This window comes from Dreissena polymorpha, chromosome 4 (genome assembly GCF_020536995.1).
Source record: "Dreissena polymorpha isolate Duluth1 chromosome 4, UMN_Dpol_1.0, whole genome shotgun sequence".
Taxonomy (NCBI): Eukaryota; Metazoa; Mollusca; class Bivalvia; order Myida; family Dreissenidae; genus Dreissena; species Dreissena polymorpha.
Genome location: NC_068358.1, coordinates 49,105,584 through 49,126,636, shown reverse-complemented (window position 1 = coordinate 49,126,636; position 21,053 = coordinate 49,105,584). Strand labels below are relative to the sequence as shown.

The window sequence follows — 21,053 nt, the reverse complement described above, 5'->3', positions numbered from 1 at the left end:
TTTAACAGTTACAACAGTTTTACAGTCAACACTTTATGTTCCAGTTTCCTGTGTTAGACTTGGATAATTGTTATATAGCTGACTGTCAGTCACCACTTGTTGAGGGACCGGTAATAAGAAATAACATCAACAGTTTATCAAAGCTGTTAATTGATAACTAAAATAATTGCTTTAATACTTAAGAAGCAGTATCAAAACAATAAAAGCAATAACATATGTGATTAAATAAAATAATAAATATGTGTATTCAAATACAGATTTTGGTATGCCATCCCTAATTATAATTCACTTGAACAAAATACAAGCATGTGGATTTTTTTATGTAAAACAATTGAGCATTTGAACTTAATAAAAGCTAAAAACACAAAAAACAAGTTTTGGCAAATTCCAAAAGGAAAATATTATTTTATTAAATAATACAATTAAAGCATAATTAAAGCATGATCTTAAACTCAAAGTCCGAATAATGATGGCAAATTGTATTCTAACTAATAATTTGATATAAAAAAGAAACACATTTAGAAAACCGCACTCATTTCAAAAGACACTAAATAGACAGTACAAGTATCATCATGTGAAAATGGCTCTAAATGGGCAGCAGAGCTCCAGACCTACCTGTGCATTCACCCAGTCTGGTCAGGAGCTTACCTGTCTGCTTATTAGGCCATGAAACCTTGTCTGACTGTAGTGGACAGCGTAGCTCCTGAACAGACGTCGCAGGCTTGTCTGAAACTATGCTGGCCGCATATGGTACATGACTCATTTTCACATGTGGGTCATGTTATGCCCTATTCACATGATGTGGGTCATAATATGCCGTATATTCATACATATTTGCCCTTCCTCTTCAGAGCATAAATAAGGCTGAGTAGTTGTCAATAACAAAAACATTTTGTACACTACATAAGTACTAGCTCTATTTAATCTTTACTTCATGTGTACACCGTATACATATAATATGCAATGAACTTTTAAAATTTAAATGCCTGAATATGCCTTAGCAGTGTATACAACACACACTTTAACATCGAAACTGATGCATGTCAAGTTATGATATGCACAACCAAAACAACACATGATGACAACAAGATGTTGATTAACATTAAAACAGTGAAACTAAAGAAACATAAATACTCAGAATCAACCAATATTTCGCAAAATATTTCGTAAAATAAAGTTAACCCATAAAAAACACACAGTAATCCCCATAGAAATGGCCAAAATTTAAATGCAAGATGTTGTATGGGACCATATCTAGGATTTAAATAATGGCTATTGCTATATGAACATTGATTTTTTATGTGTTAACTTTATTTTTCAAAATATTGTACAAAATATTAGTTGATATGAGTCTTTATGGGCTTTTAGGTGACAAGAAAAGGCAAACCCAAAAATTGCACATGGCTATACTAGTAAGTATCACTAGCATCACTAAATTATCATCAGAGAAAGACAAATTATGTCACTAGAATGCAACTAGAACAAATAAAAGTCAAACCAATAAGATCAATGAATACATAGTTCCCGAACAAATAAATGTTCAACCAATAAGATCAATTAATACATAATTCCAAGCAAAAATTTAACAAATAAAACAAATAAAATCACAATGTAATTAAACATTTTAATAAAAACTAACCCACGAGTCAAGCACTTAGCTCTAACAATCTTTGCTTAAAGCACCCACAAACTGCCAATACTGATCATTGATCATCACAATGGCACAAAACAAGCCCCAGTAGGGCTAACTCAGAAAGTACTTTTACCACTCTACCCATTTAATTATTTGTCACACATTATATTATACCCAGCGTGGGCAAAGATTTCAACCCAGACTGACAATGATAAAAATAACTGAAGCATATGTGTTACTTATTTAGTATAAGTAAAATTAGTCACTATGCAAATATTTATTACTGAAAAATATTATTTACTGAAAGCGCTTGCCAGTATTAAAATTCTTTGTGATCATGTTTGAGCTGTAATAATTTAATATTAGTTTAAAAATTCTGTATAATTTTGCTTAAAAGTCATCTAAGGAGACAAATTTTTACATCTCCCCTTAGCTTCAAATGCTCAAGTTGTAAAATAAAAACATTGATAAAAAATATTATAGAACAAGAGCACCGCCTTGCGGGTGCAGACCACTCATCTATTTTGTTTTTAAAGGTGAAGGGACTCTCAATTTAAATCACAAAAGAGGGAGGGGTGGAGTGAAGAGGGGTGTATAGTGTGGGTGTGTGGACATTTATTACATTATCTTCCAAAAATGCGGAAAAAAAATGCGAAAAAAAAAATAAATTCGGGGGGGGGGGGGGGGGGGGATTCTTGGATGCGATGGTTGGACGGTATTTCAAAAATATAATAATAAAAATAAATATTTGTGTTTTTTACCGTTTCAAAAAAAAAAAAATTGGGGGGGGGGGGTATAGTGTGAGGGTGTGGTGGTCATTTGTGAGATGATCTTTAAAATAATTTTACCTTGAGAGTCAAGGTCATTCAAAGGTCAAGGTAAAATTCAACTTGCCAGGTACAGTAATCTCATGATAGCATGAAAGTATTTGAATTTTGAAAGCAATAGCCTTGATACTTTAGAAGTAAAGTGGATCGAAACACAAAATTTAACCATATATTCAAAGTTACTAAGTCAAAAAATGGCCATAATTCCGTAAAAATGACAACCAGAGTTATGCAACTTGTCCTTTTACTGTCCCCTTATGATAGTTTGCGAGTGTTCCAAGTATGAAAGCAATATCTATGATACTTTAGGGGTAAAGTGGACCAAAACACAAAACTTAACCAAATTTTCAATTTTCTAAGTATAAAGGGCCCATAATTCCGTCCAAATGCCAGTCAGAGTTGCATAACTTTGCCTGCACAGTCCCCTTATTATAGTTAATAAGTGTTGCAAGTATGAAAGCAATAGCTTTGATACTGTAGGAATAAAGTGGACCTAAACACAAAACTTAACCAAATTTTCAATTGTCTAAGTATAAAAAGGGCACATAATTCTGTCAAAATGCCAGTCAGAGTTACATAACTTTGCCTGCACAGTCTCCTTATGATAGTTAGTAAGTGTTGCAAGTATGAAAGCAATAGCTTTGATACTTAAGGAATAAAATGGACCTAAACACAAAACTTAACCAAAATTTTCAATTTTCTAAGTATAAAAAGGGCACATAATTCTGTCAAAATGCACGCCAGAGTTATCTAACTTTTCCTGCCCAGTCCCCTCATGATAGTTAGTAAGTGTACCAAGTTTGAATGCAATAGCATTGATACTTTCTGAGAAAAGTGGACCTAAACGCAAAACTTAACCGGACGCCAACGCCGACACCAAGGTGATGACAATAGGTCATTATTTTTTTTCAAAAAATAGATGAGCTAAAAAACTAAATGCTGATATAAAAATACTTCATTTTCCCTGACAATTTTATCCAAAACAACAAAAACATTTATGAAAACTTCTCTCACAATAATATTATGTCAGAGCAATCTTTTTATCAAAGACTTAAAAATCTATTATTTAAGAATAGCTGATACTGTGCTCAATAACTACTATTTGGATAAACACTTACCATTCAGTTTATAATAACATACATCTGTTTCAAATACATGAACAAAACTAGAATAACACAGTCAGTAAAAAACAGATAAGATTCTTAAAGTTCTTTGAATGAAGTAAACAATAAATAGCCAAACAATTTTTATAAAAATAGGTCATTTCGAAAGAGGTGTAATAAAATCAACATCACGAGGACGGTATGAAAGAATGAATTATTTCCAGGCATTGCAACTGCTTGATGTCACAGTTGTCTCCCTTTTGTCTCCCTAGAAACCGTGGCATGATGTGACAATTGTCTCCCTTTTGTCTCCCTAGAAACCCTTGTGGAGGAGATGACTCATCTTGTCTTCTTTGGCACGTCTCGAGTGGTAGAGCTGGAACATAAACACTTTAATGTTTGTGCTCTTACAAAAGATCTTGCAATATGAGCCACGGTCCAGGAAAATGGGCTTCATGCATATGCTGAAAGAGTCACCCAAGATTAGCCTGTGCAGTTTGCACAAGCTAGACAACATGATTTCAGGATATTTTTCGTTTAAAGGACGTTTCTTGTCTTTGCGAAATTCCAGTTTAGGTGGCGACTGTCGTCCAAGATAAGCCTTAAAATTACTGAATTTTGTAGTTAAGAAAAATGTGTTAACCTTAAGTAACTTCCCTTTTTTAATCTAAAATATATAGTAAGTTTAAGCTATACATGTATTTAAAATACAATATGAAAGAAGTACAAATCATGTCAACAAAAGTGCAGATCAAATTTAATCATTTAAAAACCACTTCGAAACTGTTTGATAGATGGGAACATAGAATTCCTTGCTAACATTAGGGTGTGGTCGATGCATCCAGGATATAAAGTATTTAAATAACAAAAGTATTTAACATAAGTATACAATCTCATCAGTAGATTACAGTTTTCATAAGTGTGTATAATCACAAGTACAGAAAAGATCAGCAAAAATTATTTACAAACAGATAACATTTGCCAAGCAGTTTTGTTTGTTTGTTGGATATACATGTATTGCCATTTTTGACAGTTTTCCAGCCCTATCATGGCAGTAAGGTATCTTCTCCATGAGCTAAGTTCGTAACAGTTTTGAAAAGTCAAACAAGCCATACATAAGTTAATATAATGTGGTTACTTACTGTTCTTTTTTCTACGAACATAGCTGTGAATGTCTCTATATCAATACGTCCTGTAAAAGAAAACATTCAAAGAAAAGCTGAGATAGATCATAGTAAATAATTATTCACAATTGCTAATTAAGAAACTTAACCAGCTAGATACATTAGAAACAAGGGCTGTTTGTAAAACATGCATTCCCCCCATATGAGCTGTCCGTTGTAGTGGCAGCCATTGTGTGATTACGATTTTTGTCACTGTGACCTTGACCTTTGACCTAGTGACCTGAAAATCAATAGGGGTCATCTGCGAGTCACGATCAATGTACCTATGAAGTGTCATGATCCTAGGCAAAAGCGTTCTTGAGTTATCATCCGAAAATCATTTTACTATTTCAGGTCACCGTGACCTTGACTTTTGACCTTGTGACCTCAAAATCAATAGGGGTCATCTGCAAGTCATGATCAATCTACCTATGAAGTTTCATGATCCTAGGCGTATGCGTTCTTGAGATATCATCCAAAAACCATTTTACTATTTCGGGTCACCGTGACCTTGACCTTTGACCTAGTGACCTCAAAATCAGTAGGGGTCATCTGCGAGTCATGATCAATCTACCCATGAAGTTTCATGATCCTAGGCGTATGCGTTCTTGAGTTATCGTCTGACAACCACCTGGTGGACGGAACGACTGACAGACCAACAGACCGACCGACAGACTGACATGAGCAAAGCAATATACCCCCTCTTCTTCGAAGGGGGGCATAATAAACTGTGCCTTTGGGATTTGTAAAAGGACTCCAAGAAAACAGTTTTGCCCCCTATAGTTTATAAGCAATTCAGACAGAAAACAAATTAATTCTAAACACTGAGGAAATATTGAAACAATAAATTTTTATAAAAAGACCAAACTATGCAGGCCATATTGCAATTTCACAATCATCAATTATAAAGATAAATTTCAGTGAAAAAATCTTAAAAGGATAGTCTCAGCTAATTTCAGGTTTATCGTAAAGGTTGAGAAATTATCATTCAAACATTTTACAGTTTAATGCAGATAAGACAATAATAGTTGACCAAAAACAGCTCCAACACTATCATAGATAATTCATGGAAGCTTTCTCTCGACAAAGTCATCTTAGTACAAAGGAAACTGACAATACACAAAAACATGGTAAACATGGAGCTAAAACTCCACTCATGGAATAAAAAAGGAGCTAACTCCTCAAAGTCATGATACAAAAGGAGCTGACTTTACACAAAGTCAAGGTAACTCTTTTCATTCATGGAATACAAAGGGAGTTTACTCTCACAAGTCAATGTATAAAGGGAGTTTTCTCTACACATAGTCATGCAATACAAATGCAGTTAACTATCCATAGTACACAGGAAGCTTACTCTCTTCAAAGTCATGGAGGTACAACAAGAGTTTATTCACCAGAAAATCAAATGGAGCTTTATCTCCTTTGACAGTCATGGAAAAAAAAAATTGACTCTTTATAAAGTCATGAAAAAAGGTTGTTTTCCGTCTCCACAAAGTCAAGGAAGTACAAAAGTGAGTTACAATTCATAAAGTAATGGAATAAAAATGGACCTTATTCTTCACAGGGAAAAAGTCTTGATTTTTACTATATACTATATATATACTAACAAGGGATACAACTAGTTTTGTTCAACTTTCCAATAAAAGCAATTAAAATAACAAAAAGGATTTTTTCTTTGTTAATGTTATTTCAATCACCGAAAAAAATAGAACTGTAACGTAATATTTGATGTTTTTCATAAAAAGACTGACATTTTGCGAAAAGGCAAAATCTATCAAAATCGACATGGGTTTGCAACACAAGGTAAACAAGTTATCCCCTGTAAAACATCGATCAGTGGCTATTTTGTATCATTTATACCATATGAACTTACAAAGTAGCAGCCTTGTAAACAGATCGTGCCCGTGTTATTCATGACTAATTGATTTAAACTTTATATTTTTAATAATTTCCCATCAACTTCAGTAAACTTTTCAAAAGTCAGCCATAGTTGTTATCGTCGTTTACAATGATCTCCTATACCCAACTTGTATGTAGTTGTCATACGTAAAGCCGGGAAGCGATATCGTTCGGTGGCGGTTTTTACAACAATGGTGATTGAAGCTGTGCAAAATAAACGAGAAAACAATATGTTTTAAAACCAGACGAAATCATAGTTAATGGTAAGATAAAGTAATACACCTGCAAAATAATTCAATGTCTTTTTAAATACCATCGGAAATCGCACACAATCATAGGTCTTAATGTTTTTTCACGGGTGAAATTCAGAAAAATAATTGTTGCAAACCCGAGTCGACTGAAATTGTGGCTAGTTGTATCCCTTATTAGTATATATAGTATATAGTAAAAAATCGAGACTTTTCCCTGTGTTACTCTTCATAAAGTCATGGAATTAAAAGGGACCTAACTCCTCATAGTTATGGAATTTAAAGGCAGCTTACTTTTCATAAAGTCATGGAATTAAAAGGGATCAAACTCTTCATAAAGTAATGGAAATAAAAGGGAGCTTTTGTTTAATCTTCATTAAGTTATGGAATACAAAAGGTAGCTTACCGTCTCCACAAAGTCAAGAAGTAAAAAAGGGAGCTCACTTTTCATAAAGTCATGGAATCAAAAAGGACCTTACTCGTCGCAAAGTCATGGAATCAAAAGGGACCTTACTCTTCATAAATTCATGAAATTAAAAGGGACCTAACTCTTCATAAAGTCATGGAATTAGAAGGAACCTAACTCTTCATAAAGTCTTCGCAATAAATGGGAGCTTTCATTAAGTTATGGAATACAAAAGGGAGCTTACTCTCCACAAAATCATGGAAAACAAAAGAGCTTATTTTCTGCAAAGTCATGGAATACAAAAGAGAGCTAACTCTTCATGACGTCAAATACTACAAAAGTAAGCTTACTCTTAACAAAGTCATGGAATAAAAAATGGAGCTTACTCTCCACAAAGTCATGGTAGACACTATCTGATTCCTCTTCGGCCTCTAGGATGGCGACCTTGAGGTTGTTATGGATCACAGAGGGGTCAAACTGCTCTAGCAGACGCACCTGCTCCTCCTGATGGCTCTCAAACTCTGACTGCACACGTGTCAGCTCCAAGTACTGGCAGCGCATGAAATAGTTAATTTATAATTATCAAATATTTTGTAATAACTCTGAGCTCAGTGCCTCATTTAAAAAAGATCCTGAGGAAACACTTAACAAGCTTTGAGACTATGCCCCAGGTGCCAGTGTTAAAACTGAAAAATATCTATTAACACATTTAACACAAGCCTTACTAGCAATTTTTTTATTATTTACATGATTTGTTAGAAAACCACAAATGATTCATTTTTCAAATATATTGTGCTCACTAATACAATTTGTATGTACTTGAATATAAAAAGTTTACCTTTTCTTGCAGCTGGCTCTTAAGGTCTTCTATCACAGGTTTCATAGCAAGGTTTTCTTCTGCAAAAGACAACAAGCAACCATGTACAACAAATGTTGGTTCATTTTATAATCACAGCTGCACTTGCCATAAAAAGTATTTTTCATTTAATACTGTTCAGTGTAAGATAACAACTTCAATTTTTCAGCAAATCAGATGCACATTATTAACTGTAGTTTTTAAAATCTTCTTAAAATCTTCACATGCAGCATGTTTTAAAAATCATTATCCAAGTGGTTCAAGTTGTATATTCCCTGCTTAATAAACTTATCTAATTCAACACTTACCTTGAATTCTCTTTTTGTGTTTATATAAAATAGCTGAATGTATAATCATATTCTATAATGTATAATAATGATAATTTTAAAGATCTTGTTTGTACTGTAAAAAATTCCATTTGGAACGGACCAATGACCTCACACCTAAATGTAACCCTTTACCACTTAGATAAGCATTTTGACTCATCACCTAAATGTAACCATTTACCACTTAGATAAGCATTTTGACTCATCGCCTAAATGTAACCATTTACCACTTAGATAAGCATTTTGACTCATCACCTAAATGTAACCATTTACCACTTAGATAAGCATTTTGACTCATCACCTAAATGTAACCTTTTACCACTAAAATAAGCATTTTGACTCATTTGTAGTCCCCAAGTATATCAAATTAAATTATAGATTAAATTATAGACTTCGCTAAGATACTGATGAGCAGCAAAAGCACAACACCCGAAAAGCCTGCAAGTTACTTTCACTTTGCTTTTTACGGGGAAAAAAGGTTAAACAGAATATCTGCCTGGTACCCATGGTGCCTGTGGGGACATACTTGCGAGCTGCGTACACCTGCGTGCCATCTCGTCACGCCTTTCCACGACCTGTGTAACCTCTGGCAGGCCATGGATGAGGTCCAACACCAGGTCCTCCTCATTCATCAGCTCAAGCAGGTCATGGTTGCTGCCGGGAAATATTGTAACAAATGAACCTCAATCTTGGAAAATGGGGCTAAATGTAAAGTGGTGTCCCTGATTAGCCTCTGCTAATAACGGGCTAATCTGGGACAACACTTTTTACCTAGACTGAATTTTTATTTAGAAGAGACTTCCTTTAAATGAAAATTTCAATAAAAGCGGCAAGTCCCTGATTTGAAGACTGAACTAATCTGGGACAATACTTAACAGAAAAGCATTAAGCCCAGTTTTCCTAGACTATGGCTAAAATAGTGGATATTCTTCATTTGACTGTTAAATTATAATACATATCAATAAATGAATAAGAAACATCAAACCATTTTAGTGTGAGACCAATACTGATGCTTCCTTACTATTAGACCTTGAGCTGCATTATGACCCTGCTCCCCCCCCCTCCCCAGGGGAAATTTAAATTTTCAAGGCTATGTTTTTCTGAACCCTCTGGGTAGTTGGCATTCCCTGGCAAAAGTTTGCAAAATCCTGTTGGGGCTTTACAGAGTTATGGGACTTTGAAACGCATAGCCCTTACTTTGCCTTTTTACTCTTTTCAATTTGCAATACTACTGCTATTTATTCTTTTAAATAAATATTGTTGCCCCAGCCTATTCTATCGAATTTAGACATTGTGAATGACAAAGCTACCTACATAGTGTATCTTTGATAACACAAAAATTGTTAATATCAACTATTTTTTACAAAAAGTTACGTCCCTTTGTTTGGATCCGTTCATTTTATTGAATTTCTACAGACGTAACCAAAGTTTTGACTTTCAAAATGCCATGAAAAGGTAAGTGGAATTGATTTCTTATTTATTTGATCACTTTTGGTAAATCAGAAATACATCTTAATGTATTTTTCAAAATTGAGTTAAAATTAAGCCGAAATATGATGTTCTATCAACTGTAAGGTTTTCATACTGCAGGGTTTTTACTGCTGGGAATGCAAGTAAATGTATCACACCTCAGGCTGTGTTGATATATTTGCTCTATTGGCACTATATATTTGTTCCAAGGGTTATTATTACATGTATGTTCACATTTATATAGCTCTCTCTGTTAATCCAAGAAATTGTCATTGCTGTTTCCTTGAAATAATACAGACAACAGATTCCATAGCAATTTTCATTTGAACTTAGACTGCAAATAAGGGAGGAACACAATATTATCACATGCCATAACCTGTTTCCCATGTAATATAACCATTACATATATTTTTATCTTACACATGTGTAATATTATCTTTAAGCGTATTAATTGGCTTAGTTTTCGTTTATTGACCAATCGCATTTTGTTATTTTGCTGAAATGACGTTGCAACGTCAAATGACGTCACCAAATGTAAACAACATTCGGGATTTATCATTATGTTTGCGTAAATATTTATTTAATTTACTCATTTAAAAGCATGTGATAAAAAAGATCTGACACTCGTTGTCATATCATACCATATTTTATTAAACTCGTCCAGGAAATTCATAAGTAAGCTCGCCAAAGGCTCGCTTACTAACAAAATTCATTAATTCGTTTAATAAAATATGGTATGATAAGACAACTCGTGCCAGATCCTATATTTTTGTGCAAAAGTTAACACCGTTTTATTTTGACAATACTGTGAGTCTTTTGCGAAATTACTAAAATAAAATACTATTTAAAAAATATACAATAACATAATAAAAAGTTGTTTTCTATATATAATTAATCTTGTGAGTAAATTATATACAGTCAGAAGAGTAATTCTACTAGAACAAATGAAATCCTTGCTACATGTACAATCTAATTCTTTATTTGACTTTCAGTTACGAAAATGTTCAATAAAAATTTCAATAAAAAAAATAAATAAAAAAAGGTCAACATACAAATCCTCAAAACATAGACCAGAACACTTTAGTAGTAATCTACCAGCACAATTGGATTTTGAAAAACATGGAATACACAGGTGAAGTTACCAGCTGTTCACCAATCCAAGTCAAGTTCCAAAGCGGGTACATTCAATACCTGATGATGATGACAATCAGCCCTCTACATCAAAGTACAGGCGTATATCCTTAGATGCTAACAATAGCTCTGTTCTGTTTCCAGTCAATAGTTTCATTTTTTAATCAAAATTTAACTAAATGTTTTACAAAATGTGCTGAAGAATCAATTAAGCTATCAGAGCTCAAATACAAAAGTTTGATAAACAGATACTTTGTGAAGTTCAGAATCAAAACGTTATTTCCCATGAAGCAATGTACCATAATGCTTGCAGAAGAAATAATACAAGATCTGGGACTCGCAATGCAAGTCAAGAAGACTCAAAAGCAAGCATCAACCAATCAGCACATACTGAAGCTTTCAAGTACATATGTAATTATGCTGAAGAGTGAAATCCTCCAAATGTACATGAGGTATGCTAATGTAAGCTGTAACTCATTATAGATCTAAATAAAGGTAAGGTAAATGCAAAACTTCATATATTTCCATACCGATTTGTTGATCTGAACTTGCTGAAAATAAACCCTTGTAACAATGGGCAATCGATCACTTTCAGGAGCACAAGAACTCATTATGTCAGTCAGTATCATTTAAAGTATTGTATTTAAAAAAATATAAAGGAAACCACAACAATGAACTACTTTCCGGAACAATACCTTTTGTTTTTCAGATCTGGGAATGTTTCCGCTATATTCAACTGACTGAAGTCCTGCAGCAGCGGATGGTCTGTGTCTGTGCAGGACAGAGATGTGGTATGGTCAGACTGAAACAAGTTTATCAGAATAAAAAAAACACTTACTTCAACACTATTGTATGAATCATCAAAGCTAGCAAACATTACAACAAGAACTACAAACATCAGTATAAAATGCATTTCTTCAAAATCCATACTTATAATTGAATGAAGGCATCATCACATCAATCAAAAATATATTAATACATGTAATATGATCATATATTAAAACACAGACTGTAGACATTACTATAAAATGTTTATTTACAATATTGATTCTACATTTTTATAATAGATAACCATAAGAATTATTTTCAAAAAAAAATTCTCAAAGTAACTGATTTTAATGCTTCATTCATTGCAGACCACATCTGAAATCATTTTTATACTCAACGGAAAGACAAAAACTAAATAGCTTCAAATATTACATGAAGAGAAAATCTGTTACGTAATTCAACTTCTACCTGACTATTGACAGTATCCGAAGTGGTGGATGACAAACCACTATATGTTGTCATTGGAGGGTAGAGATTACTGAAGATGTTATTGGTTGGATAGAGTGATGGATAGCCTCGACTTGTTGACTGACTATGAAAAGTTTCAAATGAAGTCCCATAATTTATTATATAAATACAATACAAATGATTTTTTACATTACTTGTATGAAAGCAATAGTCAGACATAAGATTAATAAATTTTAGCTGACATTTATGCAAATTACAAATTTTAAAAAGGAATACATTTTGAAAATAATTCACCACTTTAATATATAAATATCAAACTCTTACTATGCTGTTGAACCCACAAGAACTGGTGGATTTTTGGTAAATTCTTCCATAACACTCTGAACAGCGCTCAACAAACTAGAGTGAACCGAAAACTGAAAAAGTTATTAAATTTATTTTTTATTCTCAGATTTTTTTTAAATTGATAATTGAAAACAAACTGAATTAAATATTGATTTATTATATCATTTTCAATTTTTTTAAGTGCATCAATTTAAATACAATTAAGATACATGTTCAGCATGGCGAAACAACAACAAAGGCAACATCTAATATGGTTACATAAAAAAATGATTATATAATACAAACATATACCTCTGCATACCTTTACAGTCAACATACTCATGGGAATTTTTTTTTCTAACAACAATACTTTACTTACTCCATTAATACTTGGACAGTTAACAACCACTGAGTTGGTGTCCACCCATGGGTGCCTGACAGGAGGGGACACTTCAACACAGGGTCTGTCCTGAGGAAACTGTGGTGGCAGCTTTCTGTAAAGTCATACAATTCATACAGAATGCACTCCAACATTAATATTTAAGTAATAAATTCGTGTTTAAGTTAAAACAGAATTAAGTGAACAATAAATGTTACCATTTAAAACACTTTTCTGAAGCTTGTACATGCATATGCATAGTTAAGTAGTAAGCATTTTAAAAACGGATACAATTTTTACATTCATTTCAATTTAGGGTTACTGTGTTTATAGATTGTAACAGTTTTCAAACCTTAACAAGGGACATTTTTCTTCATGAAACAAACATTTATTGATCATAATTAAAATCAATATGACACAATACTTACATTATTAATGTGACATTATTTGTGCCAATTTGAATTGTTATTCTGTACTCTGCATCTCTTAATGTTTCCACAACCCTATAAAACAATACATAATATAATCAAATGTGTCTTCCATATTAAAACAAGACTATTGTCAAGCAATATGGTCCCCTACCAGTGAAACTCAACTCCAATTGTCAGATTTTTTTTTATTTGTTGCCATAGTAACAAGAATTTTTGATGTAGGAACAAAATGAAATGACATGCATATTCTCCATATTGCCATCTATCATTGTTTCAAGTTTCATGAAAAAGTATGAAGAACTTTTAAAGTCACCGCAGGATCCAGAAAAGTGTGACAGACTGACGGACACACAGAGCGCAAACTATAAGTCCCCTCCGGTTTCACCGGTAGAGGACAATAAAGCATATGGTTTATGAAACAATAAACTGATTAATGATTTAAGAGGATAAAATGTTCAAACTAAATCTTATTTTTTATTAAAATAGCCAATGCCAGTACTGGTTAATGTTTTACATGTCAAGTTTAACCAGAAAAACTTGGTTGCTTTTAATAACTAATAAAAATAGAGTACACAAATCAGGTATTCTTGCAGGTTAGCAATTCTCACAATGCATGTATTTAGGCGCCATAGCATTATCGTGACAATAATATACATGGTTATGGCCCGGACAAGCATTTGACCCTTGAACTCCAAGTGTGACCTTGACCTTGGAGATATCAACGTACTTCTTTCGCACGACGCACCGTCCCATGATCATGAACAAATGTAACGATAAATGACATAGTTATGGTCCGGACAAACTTTCCATTTAAAACGCACTAAGTTACCCAGTGACATAGTTTTTGACCCGGCATGACCCATATTCAAACTTGACCTAGACATCATCTAGATACAACTTCTGACCAAGTTTGGTAAAGATCAAATGAAATTTTTGGGACAGACCAACAAAGTGACTCTTATATAGCCCCAATTACCAATGGTAATGGGGATATAATGATTATTCTTTTAGCACCACAAAATAATACCGTGTTGCAGGCTAATAATTCATATTACAATACATTGATCACAGCATTAGTATTACCTTTTTGCCTTCAATAAACATTAAAATCGGCATTCAAACATACATGTAGTGACAAGCTGTTGTTTTTCAGCCATTGACAATCTGTTGTTTTACATCAGTATGTGTAATTAACATAATAAAAGCATAGGATTTAGTTATCCAATAAAAAATATTACTATAAACTTTAAACAAAGCTGCACACTGTTTTTGAGCACAGACATTAAATCTGCATAGATAAATAAAATGTTACAATAGAGTAATGAAATTTTAATGTTCCTTCTCAATTTTCATGCATTTGCCTTCCATAGTATCAATCAAGAGTGCCTGTACACATCAAGATCAATATCTTTTAAAACACAATCACATTGCAAGACAAAATTCCACCACCTTCTTGATCATTAGCTGGCCACAAGGAAAAACTGGTCACTGGGTCTCCTGTAATTTCAGCAAATATCTTGCCACTATGAAGCATTACGTAACAAAAAAGTCATTGATACATTTTGTGACATGGCCAAACCTGCTACATAACTTCACATTTTGTTTGTTTTTTTCATTAGTAACCTATTAATGAAGATCCTTAGGAAAGGATTCTAATGGTGTGATCCGAACGAGACAAGCTATGTCATCATGTGTATTTGTGTACTCCTGATCAATCATTAACTGCTTAAGAGAGAATGTTTAGATGAGACCACTTTGGAAAACATGATATCCTTTGATAACAGAGTTTTTTAACAGAAGTTTAGATGCAGAAGTTGTCTTCCCAGAAGAAAAAGTACTGGTCGTAGCCTCATTTTTGAAAGTACCACTCTTGGATGACTGAAAGCCAAAAAGCATGACAATACCAATTTCTTTATTAAAGCATACATTGTTTAACATAACATTTTTGTATAATAATTTCCATAATTAATTTTTTGATTGTTCTATTATTGTTTATTCTTTAAGCTTATTTTCTTGTAATTTACTTTTAAATACGTTTTTATTTTATTATGTAAATGAACTGAAAGTTGAATAATGATTAAATAACATGACAAATTGATCCAGTTTTGTAAACCTATTTTGGTATTGAACCAATTTCCTGAAAATTATAAATGATGAAAAATAACTTGTGTTCAATGCATGAATTTATACAATATTTTTTCCATCAATATGCTCTTATAATTTGCCATATTTTCTAATCCTGTATTTTAAATTTGATAAGAACCGGAACAATGTAAGCATTCAACACTAAAACCATACAAATTAATTGTAAAAATACAATTATGACATTTAAAACGAGATTTCCCCTTAATTCATTAAGTTTTCCAGCCATATTGCCTAACGCGATTTGCTACTTGCGACTTCACTTGGGTTTCAAAAGGTGCATGTAAAAAACAGCAGCTTAAGTGATAAATTTTATGTTAATGTATTCCTTAATAACTTACCTTTTGAATGACAATAGGATTTTGATAAAAAGTTCAAATAAAATTAACGGTACGCGTTTCTTCAAATTCTCATTACCGGCTCACTTTGTAAACACGGAGCATATATGTTTATATGAAATCTACAACAGAAAAAGAACTAGGTCATCTTTGAGAAAAGAAAATATAAATTTCATGAAAAAAAATACTTATGCTCGTTGAAACGACAGTTTGATCAGTAATTTTTATAGGGGTTAGAGTAATAGAATGATCGTCTCCGAAAAATTATCAGCTTCTGGGAAAGACCAGGTATTGGCGACCAAACTGTATATTGGATTGGGATACGAAAATAGTGTATCATAAAAAATGTAAACAATTTAACATGATCTTAAAATAAAAAGCAGAGCTCCAGATACGGATTTGTGAAATAAGTAACGTTACTGCCACTGACAGAAAGAAAAGGAGTAACGCTGAAAATCAATTAGTACCTGTACTACCATATCCAAAAATACAGGTAGTACTGTACTACCCGTGGGTAGTAGAGTACTATGGTGTATAACTGACTTTACAGAAACATTTGCAGCAATTATAATAAATATATTAAGCTTCTAAAACAGTTACTTTATTAGGTTTTCCATTCTGAATAATGATGCAAATACAACTACACATTAAAACTCATGACTAAATACTATTTCTTCATTTTTCTTGACAAGAAAACACAAGCCAACAAGTAAGCTAAGTAAATGAGCACTAATGGCAACCATCTCAAAAGAATCATTGTTTTAGCAGTTAAATGTCAACAAAGTTGGCATAGCCTTCGATGAAATCAAATCGATTAATCATACAAGCCATAAATTTTCAGACCAATTCAGGGACATTGAGCTAAATCTTCCGGGACTTTTGCCGATTTTCCGGGACATGTATACATATAGCGATATATATATATATATATATATATATATATATATATATATATATATATATATATATATATATATATATATATAGACATATATGCATTTATGGCACGCATTTTTTTCACATCGTAAATTGAGTACATTACTAATAAATATGTTGTTAGCATCTAAATCAATTTTATGCATCGTTGATTATCACAGGCATTTCATTAATCTTTTCTAAGTGTATGATCTCCATCGTTAATTCGATCTTTTTTTGCCATGTTTGCCTAGTCACAATTTATTTTCGTGGAAATGATGTAAGCGGCAGGTGCGCCTAGCAACGTTAAATCGTATAATATATCTGCCTAATAGGCGATTCGCATTTTGTTTAATTAGTATATGTTACAATAATTGTTTCAATAAATAATTATCTTAAAGACGATAAAGTTACACTTTGTTTTTTGGTTTTTTTGTTTTTTTTAAATTTAATATTGCATAAACATAAATGTTTTCATATACAAACTGTAACTCAACTATGCATGAAATGCACAATTTCCACAAGGACAACATCAATGTTTTGAATTTCATCAAAAGTCTCCGAAGTAACGGTCCACGATTTTATCGTGGAGGAATACACAATACGGACCGATTTGTGTGCATACCAAAGCCACTCAAACTATAGATTGATAGTGACACAGGGTTATTCACGCATGACTAATTCACAACCGCAAGAATCTTCATGTGTGAACAACTCCTTTGCCCTTACGCAGAGGAAAATTATAACATAGTATATTAAAGCCAATAAACAACCACATTAAACAATGCCGCCTTTTCGGTTTGACTGCGAGCGTAAGACAATCGATATGATAACAGGACCCCTGTTAATTGATCGATTTTGACAGGTAGCGTAGTCACCTATTCGGATAGGCATTATCATGGAGACGCTGCGGATTAGTGGGAACACCGACTCGAGGTGCAGTTAAGCATAAGATAAGGTACATGTATATATGGATTTTGTAAAATCCGGGACATTTGACAGATTTCCGGGACTGCGGGACATGTCCTTCATTTCCGGGACAATCCCTGACGATCCCGGACATATGGCATGTATGGATTAATATCGGGTCGACGATGTCTTTTTCTGGGTTAACATAACGAATGTAAGGATGGTTAGATGGCCGTTTGTAGCCATTATATGACAACATTGTGTTTTTTAAACTGCTTTCGGTAAAGCCGGCCTTACCAGCAAGCAGACATATTGTTTTTGACGGGTTTACTAGTTACCGGAAATCACGCGACAGAATAGACAATAATACCGAACCCAGTCTACAACTTTTCGGTAATTTAAATTAACGAAAAGCGCAATTAGGTTAGAGACCAACAAATCACGCCGCGCTGATGCGGACGTATCAGTACGGCCAGATTTTTTTGTAAATGTGAAAGGGATATTAAAGTCGTAATTGTACGTCCAGTTGATAAAAATAAATGCGTAAACCTTCATGAAAAAGCTGTATTTATGGCTCTACGGCCCTTATCTTGAGCTCTGAAAAAGACAGTGCAATCTAGTGAAATAAGACAACACTTTTGAATGTATAAAATACTACTACATATATTTCATTTTTAAGGGATATGCAGGTTTTTTTTTCCTTCTTTGTGACCCGCCGATCATCGGCCCTTTTCCCCTCCGATTTTTTGTTCCCCTCAGCTGGTAAATTTTCCCCTAGATTTCATTTTCCCCTCCAAAAAAAAAAAAAAAAAAAAATTTTTTATTTTTTTTTAAACCTTTAAATATATAAGTTAACCAGATCCAGTGTAGAAAAAAGAAAAATATTGCATAATTAAATTTTCTGTTTCCTTGAATTTGTTTTAAAAACAGTAAAATATGCTTAATTGATTATTTAAGACTTTCCTTATTTTCCCCAAAATCCGGCGTTTCGTGTGATTTTTTCCCCCAAAATCTGGCGTTTCGCACGTCCAAAATCTGGCGTTTTGCGCGATTTTTTTCCCCTCAAAAAAGGCCAGGCCCTTTCCCCAAAATCAGATAAAACCCCCTGATATGCGACTTTTAAACATCAATCTGTTGATAATAAACATTGTTAAGAAGTAAAAATACCCCAAATTTCCTCTTCTGAGGGCTTCGATCTGTTTTGATCTCTGCAACTGCAATTCAGTATTTCCTGACTTTCCTTTCTTTCCACCTTGTCCAAACCAAGGCATTTTGATAATGTGTTGTTAATGAAAGAAACCGTGTACTTAATGACTAATCAGCACAACAGTTATTACATCAATACATGTATTATTATTTCCTTGATAAAGAATCAGGAAACCACAAAACGTCATCAAATTGTGCACACATAAACGTTACCCTACAGTACACTGAACAAAACACAACAGATTAGCAGACGCTTTCATACCAAAATCATTGCGAGAAAAACGTGAAGATGGTAACATTTTCTTTGCATTTATCATTAAACAAGTTCAAATTCGATTACCATCATCATTTTATAATAATGTTCTTATAGTAGTTTGTCTAAAATTATTATGTTCCTGTGATACACCGAGGTTGTTCTTCCATACTAAAGACAGGACACGCCCCCATAATTTTCATCGACTTACCTGTCCCGTGACTATTGTTATAAAAACGATACATTATAACTGACTATTTTGAAAAAGGTAAACGTCAGTTTAAATCATACCAGCAGCATGACTGTAAGTTAGTAATCGTTTTAGATTCACCATGTCTTCAATGTCTTATCAAGTCAAGCAAACAAACATAACTTGACCAAAAATTTGTGAAAAAGGGTTTTATGCCATTTGCAGCCTGTATAGCTCTAGATCAGCCTGCACTATTGCACATTCTGGTCATAAGGTGCTAATGAGACAGCAAAATATTGTGTGACTTAAGTGTGGACAGCGTAGCTCCTTAAACCAGACTGCACGATTGCACAGGCTGATTTAAAGCTTCATTGGCTGCATATGGCATCAGACACATTTCTGCATGACATGGGTCATTTGAAGAAAAAAAGCTCCAAAGTGAATTGATTGTTATAATAAATGGATTTCTGGAACCAACTTGGAATCATGGATTTCTACATATGATAATTTCCAGGAAGATGCTACCAGCAGTCCTGATAAACCAGATGATGATGTTGACTTGAGCTCCCCTGATTCCTCCCCTACCAGGCTGCCGTTTGTCCCATTCAATCCTCCGTTCCGAGTCACCGTCCCAGAGGCAATAAAAAATGGGGAAGTGTTGCAGTTCACCATCAAAGTTTATAAGGTCTGTAATATGCAAGTATGCTGTACATATAGGATGTTGTGTCAACACAAACAAAATCCTTATGCATACAGAACTCAATTCAACCATATACAATAAGCTATGTTTGTAAGCTATAATCTTCATTTAATCAATTAGATGTTTTTTTTCGTTTCACAAACACACACATTACTGTGTTAGAAAGATGTCACTATTAGAAAATCTATTAAGTGGTAAAACACTTTATAAAACTTACATGTAGCAGTAAAACGGTATAAGTGGATAGTACAATATGAACCTTTGTTGCACCTAAACGTTATACTGTTTGGACAGAATAGTAACTGTTTTACTGACTTGAGTTTTATACTGACTTGAGTTTTAATCCTATAATGAAATTTTGTTTTGAATGACATTTGATATCCTCTCCATACATAGTAAATACAACACAGAGTTTGTAATGTCTTTAATATGCTTAAAATGTTTATCATGCAGATGCATTAATATGTTCCTACCTGAATGAAAGTGACATGTTTTGTTGAGAACTGGTCATAGATAGATAGATAGATAGATTTATTTCGGAGATAGCATACATACTCACAATGCATTGAAACAACATGTACATAAAACAATATGAAGTAAAAACAATCATAATTGAAAAGTACATGCATAGAATGGCATGCACACAAACGCCAAGGATTACACAAAAAAGAGCAATATCCCTTATTTCCATTGTGGTCCTTGATTGTTGGTGGCACGACATAGAGAGGCACTAGTAATAAATTAATACTATATACTATGTTAATCATAATAAATACATGAAATATAATACTGAGATTCAGATCAATGGACACAAATGTATCAATAATGATCGTCATATCACAGATAAATTTGGATGGATTAAAAAAATTAAGGTTACTACAACAAACAAAAATTTAAAAGTCACATTGAGTATGAATGTATTATTAATCCGAAATGATAAGACATTGGGAAAGGAAAATGTAAATATT

General features: G+C 33.2%; 2 protein-coding genes across 7 annotated transcripts in view; one reads left to right on the top strand and one right to left on the bottom strand.

The window, feature by feature from the left end:
- Positions 1–2,314: 2,314 nt before the first annotated feature.
- LOC127878165 (vacuolar protein sorting-associated protein 37A-like) overlaps positions 2,315–21,053 on the bottom strand; it is a 19,448-nt gene continuing 709 nt past the window's right edge. The window contains exons 1-12 of one of the 4 annotated variants that reach the window (XM_052424625.1): positions 18,904–19,154; positions 13,430–13,504; positions 13,002–13,116; positions 12,623–12,714; positions 12,299–12,422; positions 11,758–11,864; positions 11,593–11,613; positions 8,988–9,115; positions 8,118–8,176; positions 7,666–7,828; positions 4,706–4,755; positions 2,315–3,939 (exon numbers count right to left, since the gene is read on the bottom strand). In XM_052424625.1, coding sequence (XP_052280585.1) covers positions 3,877–3,939; positions 4,706–4,755; positions 7,666–7,828; positions 8,118–8,176; positions 8,988–9,115; positions 11,593–11,613; positions 11,758–11,864; positions 12,299–12,422; positions 12,623–12,714; positions 13,002–13,116; positions 13,430–13,504; positions 18,904–19,007 — 1,101 coding nt within the window. In that variant the 5' untranslated portion in view covers positions 19,008–19,154 and the 3' untranslated portion in view covers positions 2,315–3,876. Of the gene's footprint in view, positions 3,940–4,705; positions 4,756–7,665; positions 7,829–8,117; positions 8,177–8,987; positions 9,116–11,592; positions 11,614–11,757; positions 11,865–12,298; positions 12,423–12,622; positions 12,715–13,001; positions 13,117–13,429; positions 13,505–18,903; positions 19,164–21,053 lie in introns of those variants that run through there. The other 3 variants (XM_052424629.1, XM_052424628.1, XM_052424626.1) reach the window with 3 other exon arrangements.
- The window catches only part of LOC127878164 (sorting nexin-5-like), a 20,720-nt gene continuing 18,780 nt past the window's right edge, over positions 19,114–21,053 (top strand). For 2 of the 3 annotated variants that reach the window (XM_052424621.1, XM_052424623.1), the window contains exons 1-2: positions 19,114–19,234; positions 19,900–20,070. In XM_052424621.1, coding sequence (XP_052280581.1) covers positions 19,232–19,234; positions 19,900–20,070 — 174 coding nt within the window. In that variant the 5' untranslated portion in view covers positions 19,114–19,231. Of the gene's footprint in view, positions 19,235–19,899; positions 20,071–21,053 lie in introns of those variants that run through there. The other variant, XM_052424624.1, reaches the window with a different exon arrangement.